Source organism: Pundamilia nyererei, unplaced genomic scaffold (assembly GCF_000239375.1).
Source record: "Pundamilia nyererei isolate P.nyererei 1_Seehausen unplaced genomic scaffold, PunNye1.0 scaffold00001, whole genome shotgun sequence".
NCBI lineage: Eukaryota > Metazoa > Chordata > Actinopteri > Cichliformes > Cichlidae > Pundamilia > Pundamilia nyererei.
Genome location: NW_005187402.1, coordinates 10450800 through 10461981, shown reverse-complemented (window position 1 = coordinate 10461981; position 11182 = coordinate 10450800). Strand labels below are relative to the sequence as shown.

The window sequence follows — 11182 nt, the reverse complement described above, 5'->3', positions numbered from 1 at the left end:
TTTATTAGTACACACAAAACACAACTTTGTTTTTCATGTATTTGTCACGTGCCTATGCAGAAGGACTTTGAGGATGTGAAAATCAGTAGGATTCATTGTTTTGGACCCATTGATATTTGCATTAGATTTTACCAAAAGCCAAAAGCTAGAAAGTCTACAAAATAAATGGGACAGAATAGAAATACTAAAAGGGAGTCTAAGATCTGTGCAAACATTTTTTACGTTGTCACAGGTCTTAGTCTTGTTTAAAGACTAAGACCTGTGGATTTACTTTTGAGGCATTACAAAAGTCATAGTCAACAGATATTGCAATTCATTGGCTAAAGAGCCAAGACAAAAAATGAGAGAGACACAACCAAAGATTTTCAGTTTGTTAACCAAATGAACCTTAAACAGTAATTAACTTTATGAGGTGGGATAGTTTTTGTTTGTGTGTCAGCAGTTATATGAGTGATCGAATGTTAGGTGTAAGCAAGACAGAAGGCCATCACTGTCCATTTGCTTCCGCTTATCCTTTTCAGGGTCGCAGGATCCTATCCCAGCTGTCATAGGGCAAGAGACGACCCTGGACAGGTTGCAGGACTAACACACAGAGACAGACAACCAGTCACATTCACACCTATGGGCAATTTAGATTGTTCAATTAACCTATCCCCACAAAGTGCATGTCTTTGGAAGGAAGCCGGAGTACCCAGGGAGAACCCACACAAACACAGGGAGAACATGCAAACTCCACACAGAAAGACCCCGGCCTGATGGTAGAATTGAACTCAGGACCTTCTTGCTGTGAGGCAACAGTGCTAACTACCGTGCCACCGTGCTGCCTATATTTATACATAAAGAAGTTGGCATTAACCACAACAGAAACACTGTCACCTAAACAAAACCGACCAAAACTTTAAGCATGGAAAGATGTGATATTGTTATTTCTATGTTAAATGTTATGTTAAATTGTTATTTCTATGTCAAATCATCTAAGACTACGATTATTTCATTTTTAAATATTTTCTGAGATGCTGTAATGGAGCAGAACCATTAGATCATTCGTTGTGATTACACCAATGTTTACATATGGTACACTTCACTGATTACTGAGCTCTTGCTGTCTACACTCTTTGACAGCAGGCACTTTGATATGAAATTTGAGTATCAAAGAAGTGTTTCTGAGGAGCTCTGTCTTTTGGTAAAATAAACAGTTTAAAAAAACATCTTTGATTAGGTCTGTCATGAGCATCTGACATATACACAATCACTCGGGATTAAATACCCGCGCCTGTGACAAAGCATTTCGCCCCTAGAGGGTGCTATAATTAAAAGCAAAGCTTCGCACACGTCTGAACAATTATAAAAAAAAAAACAACCTCAACGGGTGTAAAAGAAGAAAAATACAGATTAGAATCCAGATCAAAATGAAATAATCCATAATTCAATCACTGAAGTGGAAGAATTCACACACTGTATACAAAAAGAATGAATTCTGCTGCTCATAGTTTCATACCATGAAAAATATACAACACAGACCTGGCTAATACAAAAACTAAACTAAAAAGAGTTAATTGTTTTTTTTGTTGTTTTTTTTAAAAGGTTTGTTTTTATTTGAATAACTGTAGTGATTTTCCTAAACCTTGCATCTGGCATATGTCCTTCATACAACAAGAGACTAAAACTAACACTTAATCTATTAAAAACTAAACTAAACATTTGGAAGCAATAAACAAAACCTGAAACTAAACTAAATTAAAAACAATACGTCAATATGAAATAAAAATGAAAACTAATTAGGAAATACATAACTATATTAAGTATTGAAAGCATTTAGAGCCAGGCAACAATTCCTTTTCTTCTTCTTCTTCTTCTTCTTCTTCTTCTTCTTCTTTGATGAGCAATAAAATAGGTTGTACGTAAATACAAGTATTAGACTTTACATGAATTAAGCTCAATTTCTATTTGGGTAGAGAGCATTAACAAAAATGACTATAACTGCGTTTTGTGTTTTATTTATTATTATTATTATTATTATTATTATTATTATGAAAAACGTACCTTGATACATTTTTATGATTGTTGTTTTACATGTTTGTTTGTTTGTTTTCACGGCTTTTTGAGGACCATTTTTATCAAAACTTTTACTAAATATGACGCACATAGAAAGCATGAATTTAACATAATCTGTAGCACATACTAGAGGTAGTAATAGAGGTTTTGTTTTCGTTTCTTTTTACACACGTCGCTGTGTAATGGGCTGAAGTTCACATATCCCAGAATCCTCCGCGGGCCTCTCACCCCCTCTTAGTTTTTGCATCCGGGTCTGAACTTCCTTTTCCTCTGTGCCTAGATGCGATGAGGACCTAGGTTTTCCCGGACCTCTGAAAAATCCGAATCCATCCTTGCAAAAGGCACCACCGAACCTCGCCAAAATGACCGAGCAGATGACAGTGAGGGGGACCCTGAAGGGGCACAGTGGATGGGTCACCCAGATCGCCACTACGCCCCAGTACCCCGATATGATCCTGTCGGCGTCCCGAGGTGAGGCTTCCCCCGCCGGTTGCGCCAACATGGCTCAGATAGCATTATTAAGCTAGCTGCTGCCGCTGTAATGTGAGGCAGATTCTTAAACTGGTGTGTAAGGAGCAGATAAAACATGAGTAACCACGTAATATTAGATAAAGAGGGCTCAAACTTTTACATAAAAAAGGTCCTAACTAGCTGGAAAGAAGCAGGTTAGCTAAGCTCGCTAGCGCTATCTGTCGTCATCTGTAACAGACCCGTTGATGTCCATACTTGTTAGGAGGGTTATAGCACGTTTAGTTACCTGAATAAATGTAATTATTTAGCAACAAAACCCTCCTAACCTTCGTAGACTGAGCCCGTGGATCCGAAGTTTAACAGGTGTGCATGTAGTGCTAGCAATCGATGCATGCTGATGCTTAAATTATTCGTTTCCTGAATGAATATTGGACGTTGAGACATGAAAACGTGTTGCTTTTTTTCAGACAAGTCCATCATCATGTGGAAACTTACCCGTGATGAAACCAACTACGGTATCCCCCAGCGTTCCCTGAAGGGTCACTCTCACTTTGTGAGTGATGTTGTGATCTCCTCTGATGGACAGTTTGCCCTGTCCGGAGCCTGGGACGGGACCCTCCGCCTGTGGGATCTCACCACGTAAGTGCAGGGAGTCTTTACCCCTGGGCAGATGTTTAGAAGTACAGGTGAAAAGCCAAGTCTTCAAAATGACATTTGATTTTTTATGAATCACTTGAGTTTGAAGAGGCCTAGTGCTAGTTTCTCAGATCTGTTATATGCCAAAAATAGTCTTACAAATGAAGTGTTTTCTTAGTTAGTTTCAGAATATCAAATTGTTCTCTATGCCATCAGTACATGAGATCTGATACCAACAAAGCCTAAGTTGTCTAGATCAGGTCACACTGACTTTTCAGCAGTCTGATCGACCTCACGCAGACAGAACCACCACAAAGGTAATGGGGTGAAGGTCTGTACTCAGACAGGTGAAGGTCTGTACTCAGACATGGGTTCTGTCAAACCCATCACCTACCCTCTACCCTTAGTATGAGCTCAGAAAATCACACATCCATCAGCTGCTGTTACTGTATTTGCACACTGGACTCACAAAATCAAGGGGAAATGGAAGTTTGAACATAATTTAGCTGATTTTTGTTACTGTGTGGGAGCAAAGTCAGAAAACGAGAGGGTTTTTTGCTTAACAGATTAAGGGCAAGTAGTATGGAAGAAACTGTAAGTGTAGCTGCATTCTTTGGTGATTTCACAGACTACTTGTGAACCCAAACCACATAGTTTGTCCTTTTCTTCACCTCTGGCCGTTGTGTTTTCCTTGATTTTTTTCATTTCTTTTATCACTGAAAACTCAGTTGAGCAGCAACATTGGTGTTTCTTGAATGGCCTCAAATAGCTGGCTTTTGGGCGTGTGCACCATTTCACTGCCTAAGATCTATGCTGAAAACAGTGATGGTAATAAATGTGCAGATGGTCCAGTTTTGCTGGATGGTGCATCCACAGCTTTAAAATCTTGAGTTGTATTTTTTATTTTTCAGTGTCAGTGTTCGCATTGTAAAACAAAGACACAAGAAAAACTGGTGTAGTAATTTTTTTTTCTGGCTCTTAAATTTATGTCTAGGCCTTGGACTCGTCAGTAGTATTTGGATGCAGTGGCAGCAGGCATGCATTGATTGGTTATGCTAAGGTGTGCAGTAATTTAGTTGATCTGAAATGCCTGCATATTTTTCTTCCTAGTGGTCTCACCACCCGCCGATTCGTTGGACACACAAAGGATGTTTTGAGCGTGGCTTTCTCTGCTGATAACCGCCAGATCGTGTCTGGCTCCCGGGACAAGACCATCAAGCTGTGGAACACTCTTGGAGTCTGCAAGTACACCATCCAGGTGAACTTCCATCTAATGCTCTCCTGCAGCTATCAGCCACTTCTTAATGCCTTAATATTATTTTGAACGAGACACTTAACAGTTAAAGATGCTAGCTTTAATGTAAAGCAACTAGATGGCACTTTATTGTTGACATCTACATTTTCCCCACATTGTTTGCCTGATTGTGATAAAATGATCTGGCAGATAATAAAACTTTGTTATATGGTTTGTCTGCTCGATGATTATTACAAATTTTGCATGTATTACCTGATCTCGTTGATGAGTACTATTGATGAGGGCACAAACCAAATAGCATCACGTGACGTTTTTAATACCAGCATAACTCATAATCTGGCTTTGAGAATTCACAAAGCTCTTTATTTTGCAGGATGAGGGCCACACTGAGTGGGTGTCTTGTGTTCGCTTCTCCCCCAACAGCAGCAACCCCATCATCGTCTCCTGTGGCTGGGACAAGATGGTTAAGGTATGTTACCTTTGTGGAAACTTTGTGTTGTGTGGTTTGCTCAGTGATTTAAAAACTTTTCGCATGGCTTAACTGAACTCAGTGATGAGAATTATTTATGAGAGCAAAGCTCAGATAGGCTGACACGATGGCGCTTATAACAGTGGAGGCCTAACATAGTGTGCCCCTTGCTCATAGGTGTGGAACCTGGCCAACTGCAAGCTGAAGACCAACCACATTGGTCACACTGGCTACCTGAACACAGTGACCGTGTCTCCTGATGGCTCCCTGTGTGCATCTGGTGGAAAGGTAAGGCAGAGTTGAACTGAATGTCTTTTTTTTTTAAATCATTTTTACTCCACTTAATAGGAGTAAATTAAAGCCTGCAGGTTTCAACTATGATGTATTCTTTACATGCATCTGTTTTAATATTGATGACACCAGAGGCTGTTACTGAGTGATTCCTGCACCTTAAAGAGATAATCATTAGTGCTGAAGATTTTTAAAAGTGACTGTTTGCTTTAAATGTTACACAAAGATGTTTGAACTGAAGGATGTCTTCTGTCTTCCACATTAGGATGGCCAGGCCATGCTGTGGGACCTGAATGAAGGCAAGCACCTCTACACCCTGGACAGCGGTGATGTGATCAACGCCCTTTGCTTCAGCCCCAACCGTTACTGGCTCTGTGCTGCCACTGGACCCAGCATTAAGATCTGGGTAAGGCTTCACACTCTGATTTGTGTGTTTAAAAATTAAAGTTGTAAAGGGCAGTGATGTAACCTAACATGCCAGCTGTATTCTATGATGAAAACCAGAGGCTGTTTCTGAGCTCTAACCTCGTTTGTTAGTTTAATAATAAATTTTGGTGCTCAACTTCAGTCACTGTTTTATACCTGTTAGTGATCACACCACCTCTTGGTTCTTCTTTTCATGTAGGATCTGGAGGGCAAGATCATTGTGGACGAGCTGAGACAGGAAGTGATCAGCACAAACAGCAAGGCCGAACCCCCACAGTGTACTTCCCTGGCATGGTCTGCTGATGGACAGGTAAGAAAAACATATATTAAGCATGTCTGTCAGAAGAGGTGCTTTTAGTGTTTTACCCCCAGTGATTATTCCCATTCACTTTTACCTCTGATGTCCACTGGTGACAGTCCTGCAAATATGAGGGGCACTAAAAACAGTTATCTGAATATGATCGGACTATAAAACGGCAGAAATTCATGAGCGTTGACTTTATGTTCTCGGTTTCTTTACAGACCCTGTTTGCTGGCTACACTGACAACCTGATCAGAGTGTGGCAGGTCACCATTGGAACTCGATAAGAAATCCTCGTTGAAGCAACTTTAAATAAAAGACTGTTTGGAAAGAATGTGTCCCGTCTTGCTCTGAACATTGTATAATATTGGTGGTTCTCATATAAGTTGGTTAACGTAAAATTTATTCATATAGCACATTTAAAACAACTGTTGATCAAAGGGCTGTACATTTAAGATGATCAAAAGAGATGAAATTGACAAAGTTTAAGAAAAGCATAAAATGAGAAAATTTGAGTAAGAAATAAAACAAAATAGAATTCATTCTGGTTTAAAAGCCAAGGAATAAAAGTGGGTTTTTAAACTGGTTATGAAAGTGTCTAATGTTGGGGAGGTCCTGATGTGAAGAGGGAGTTTGTTGCACATTTCAGGAGCAATCACAGCAAAGGCCAATCTCCTCTGCGCTTTAATCTGGACATATGGACAGCTAGGAGCATTTGGTCCCCAGACCTCAATGATCTTGAAGGAATTTACCAGTTGAAAAGATCAAAAAGGTACAAGGGTGCTGACCTGTGCAATCCCTTGAAAAGTTAATAGTATTAAGTCTGATTTAAGAAGGAAAAATTAGATCTAGTATAATATTTAAGTGCAAGTTTGTGGATCTCAGATCTTGTAGCTTTTACTCAATTGATATCTTTAGTTAATGGTTACTTTTCAGATCATGTTACAGATGCTCCCTGAATGATAAAAGCCTCTTATCTCTGTATCTGTTTTACGAATAAGATTTCAAATATATGAAGGGTCAGGTCTACTGTTCCTACTCCCTGAGTCAAGAGAGAGAAGCAGGTCACAGAGCAGCAATGCTACAGAGTATGAAGGTTTGATGTGATCTGTATACAAAGAGGCTCAACTTTAAATATGTGCAGTAAAAGTCCTCAAATAGTCAAGTAAATGCCCTTTGTAAAGCATTAATGTCTACTTTAGTAATATTTAAGTGTTGCTTTAAAGTATTTTCACTGTCATCCTGGTAGTTAAACCAGGGTGGTAAGGTGCCCCCTTATACTGTGTACCCCAATGTGACAGTCCTCCATATTTAAATTACTTTGGTTTGCAAAATCTGCGAGTCACGAAAACAAGTCTGATTATCAGATCTGCTGCTGGAATAACACTGTTAATAGTTATTGCCACGCAAAAAGGGGGCATACAAGTACAGCTATCCACGAAAAGGTTTCTTCACTGAGCTATAACATAATCTCCCACATCATGTTTATTGTGATTCTTACTATACCCTGAGATATTTGGCAAGATTTTATGTAACTAAACAGATTTAAGAGAAGCTGATACTTTTTTGACGAAGGGGGACAAATATTTATAGAACCTTTGAATTCGCGAGTTTTTACATCGTAAGAATTGTCCTGCATGCGGTGCCGTACACGTGCATCCTAGCAACAGACATACACATCCAGAAGGTGGGTCAGTGGTTTAATTGAACGAGTAATCGCAGTTTCGCTTTAAAAAAAACATTTTTATAATGAGGCTACTCAAACTCTTCATTGCCAGCTGTTATTAATATTAAGTAAATTAATATCATAAAGATAAATGTTACAAGCGTCTGTCTGATTTGATGTTAGCGAGCGAGAGGAGATGGATGAAAGTTCACCTCTTCGTATTTATGTGGAAAGAACACTGGCCATTATTAAACCAGATGCCATCGACAAAGCTGCGGAGATAGAGAATATTATCCTCAAGTTGGGCTTCACCATCCTGCAGGTATGTTAAAGTTTCTTACGTTGGTAAATTACAAGATGAGAACTGTGGGGTGCACTTTGTTGTGTCAGGGACGAGGCTATCCAGCTGAGGATTTTTGAGGAAATAATTTATCTATTTTCTATTATAAGAAGTGTGATATCTTCGTTCATATAAATGCCCCTTTTAAAAGTAATAGATTTCCTTCCTTTGCAGATATCAGTAGCGCAAAGGTTTTCCACTAAAGGGCATTAATATCCAATGCAATTCTATTTTATACAGCGTCAAATCTCAACAGCAGTAACCTCAAGGTGTTTTATTCTCTATGGTAAAGACCCTACAATCAAACGTCCTTCTTTGAGCAAGCATTTGGCAACAGTGGGAGGGAAAACTACCTTTTAACAGGAAGAAGCCTCTAGCAGAATCAGACTCAGGCAGGGGTAGACATCTGATGCAACTGGCTGGGGGTGATGGGACGAAGACAATAACTTAACAGCAATAATAACAAACAATAGTTGATAATACAATCACTGGGCACTTTATTTCTAGTAAACCTGGATCCCCTTTTCCCTCAGAACCACCTGAATGTTTCATAGCATGGTTGTCGGAAACATTCCAGTTTGAGAGGATTTTAGCTTTGTGACATGGCGCGTTGTCTTGCTGGAAGCAGCCATCAGAAGATGGGTATACTGTGTCATAAATCGATCGTACATCTGGTACCTAAAGTGTGCCAAGAAAATGTACCCCACACTATTACACCACCACCACCATCCTGAACCATAGATACAAAGCAGGATGGATCCATGCTTTTGTGTTGTTTATGCCAAATTATGATGCTCAGTTTATACTTCAGAAGATCTATGACTATGCATACATGCCTAAATGCATTGAGCTGCTGTGACGTGATTGGCTGATTAAATATGACAGGACAAACCATTTTTGCACATGGTAAAAGCAATTGAAGTATGCATATGCAAATAGCAAATAGCCTCAGAATACCAGCCTACTGAAATTAAACTGATCTACTGTATCTGATGTGGTTAGAGATAAATCATGACTGTGTTCACCACCATATGTGCTTTCTCTGTCATATCCAATATTTAATCCCTGCATTAGAAGCGGAAGCTGCTGCTAAGTCCAGAGCAATGCAGTGATTTCTACGCAGAGGAGTATGGAAAGCATTTCTTCCCCAGCTTGACGGCCTTCATGAGCTCTGGCCCCATCGTTGCCTTGATGCTAGCATGCGACAATGCTATCGCCCACTGGAAGTCCATCATAGGACCTGTCAACAGTGCCAAGGCCAGAGAAACCCATCCAGAGTGGTCAGTGTCATTGCTTGGGATAATGAAAAGTGGGGTGTAATTAGATTTAGAATAGAATAGAAGAAAATCAAAGGCTGACATTATTGCACAATATATACTGTGCAGCATGCTCACACTTTGGTGTAAAAGCACTTGAATATTTCTCTGCAAACCTGCCCCATCCTTGGACTCAGACAAATGAATAACAGTAATAATGTGTATTATTTACATGGCTTTTTTTAATATATAAATTTGACTTGTATATAACTTACAGTGTTTGATTGTAATTCTGGATCTCAGCCTCAGAATTTTAGTTCACCGTGTCCTTTGACTGACCCATCATCAAGGCTTGGTATATTACTTTTATCAAAGGTATGGGTTAAAGGTCAGCTCTGTTAAAACTCATACGCAGATGTACAAATAAAGAATGCTGTACTTTTCTTCAGCCTTAGAGCAAAATATGGCACTTCTGAGCTACAAAATGCCCTTCATGGAAGCGATTCATTTCAAGCAGCTGTAAGGGAGATCAAATTCATGTTCCCAAACTGTAAGTAATTTGCACACCCACACATAATCTTCTATGCATAGAGATCTTGTGCATATGCAAGTGTTTTGAATGCTTTTCATTCTTTGACCTATGTGTTTTTTATGCAGCTATAATTGAACCCTTACCCTCAAGAGAAGAAAATGAAGAATACCTGAGCAGGTATATAAACCCAGTTCTGCTACGCGGGCTCACTGAGCTCTGCATGAACAAGCCACTCAACCCCATTGTAAGTATTAGAAGCTACACGTGTTCACTCATTAGCCAGCTGTTTAGCGCTTTGTGAACATGGGGATTGGTATCTTGTATGTTTGCTCCTGATAGATTTGGCTTGCAGACTGGCTCATCCAAAACAACCCAGACCAACCTCAAATATGTGAAGCAGTCGTTGTGGAAGAGGAGCAATGAGAGGCAAACAGTGGGGGAAAAGGAGCAACAAGCACAGAGTTTAATGTCTTTCTTTTTGACTGAGAAATGAATCTGTTCAACGCTATAATGAAATAAAATCATATTTTCAGTCGTAAGCATCTGTTTGCTTTCTGGCATAAATCAGCAATAGACTGGTGATCTGACTAGGTTGTACTTCACCTCTTACCTAAGCCCCGGAATTTGGGTTAGAAAAATGGATGGATGGATGAAAGTTAAAAGTCTTCTTATCACTTAAATATAGACACAACTTCTTAACCTTTAACTAAATGCATCAAAAATGGCTGTGGCTCAGGAGGTAGAGTAGGTTATTTTCTCATTAAAGGCAAACAAAAGTGTTTGGTTGAATTAAGCTTTCATAAAAGAAAGAAAGCACTTTCTTACTGCTTGTAGTAAGGTTTGAACTCTCAAAGCACTTTCTAAGCATTAAGAACAATTCAATGTAAAGTTGTGTTAGTTTGTCCATTTACTTTTGAGCCTCTGAAAATGGGGGACTGCGTGTACAATTGGCTGTCATTCCTGAAGGGTCATGCAACACTCTTGCCTAACTCCCTGAAATAAAGTTGCACTGTAATTTGAATCTTGTGTGTCTGTGTTTTTAAATCTATGGTGGCGATTACTTATGAACCTAACTTTATCACGCTGGGATGAAAGGTCTGGAAATATTCTCTGTAATTTAATCTTTGAATAATTTGATTTGGGCAGCTCCTTAAACTATTTTACAGCAGGTTTGGCACTAATTGAACATACAGTGTTGTGACAAAGTATATTTTTCAAACTTATGTCCCATATATCCTCTGATAATTGTTAACCTAGGTCTACTTCCCATTGAGTTGCAGTGGTTTTAGCCCTAGCTGGGAAAATACGTGTGTCTGGTGCTGCACTTTCAAAGTCACTCGTGTGTGATCTTATGTCATTTTTTACCTTGAGATATTTAAAGAAGTCTCATTGTGAGTGAACTTTACTTTGTTGGAAGGATATGAAAGTTACTTTTAGGTAAAAGTGGCCATGTTAAATATTTCTTTTATCCTCCGTACAAAACA

At 39.3% G+C, this 11182-nt stretch overlaps 2 protein-coding genes across 3 annotated transcripts; both read left to right on the top strand.

The window, feature by feature from the left end:
• The first annotated feature begins 2300 nt into the window (after positions 1 to 2300).
• On the top strand, positions 2301 to 6238 carry rack1 (receptor for activated C kinase 1). The gene is made up of 8 exons (XM_005719825.2): positions 2301 to 2526; positions 2994 to 3165; positions 4273 to 4420; positions 4791 to 4886; positions 5064 to 5174; positions 5443 to 5583; positions 5803 to 5913; positions 6126 to 6238. The coding sequence occupies exons 1-8, from the start codon at positions 2418 to 2420 to the stop codon at positions 6189 to 6191; spliced, it is 954 nt and encodes a 317-aa protein (XP_005719882.1). The 5' UTR covers positions 2301 to 2417; the 3' UTR covers positions 6192 to 6238.
• A 1305-nt stretch (positions 6239 to 7543) lies between these two features.
• On the top strand, positions 7544 to 10237 carry nme5 (NME/NM23 family member 5). 2 transcript variants are annotated; one of them, XM_005719824.1, is made up of 6 exons: positions 7544 to 7591; positions 7754 to 7892; positions 8985 to 9190; positions 9616 to 9716; positions 9824 to 9942; positions 10038 to 10237. In XM_005719824.1, exons 2-6 carry the CDS (start codon positions 7767 to 7769, stop codon positions 10119 to 10121), a joined length of 636 nt encoding a protein of 211 aa, XP_005719881.1. In that variant the 5' UTR covers positions 7544 to 7591; positions 7754 to 7766; the 3' UTR covers positions 10122 to 10237. The 2 variants fall into 2 exon arrangements, with proteins under 2 accessions (XP_005719881.1, XP_005719880.1); XM_005719823.1 differs by having other exon boundaries at positions 7557 to 7892.
• The last annotated feature ends 945 nt before the right edge of the window (positions 10238 to 11182 follow it).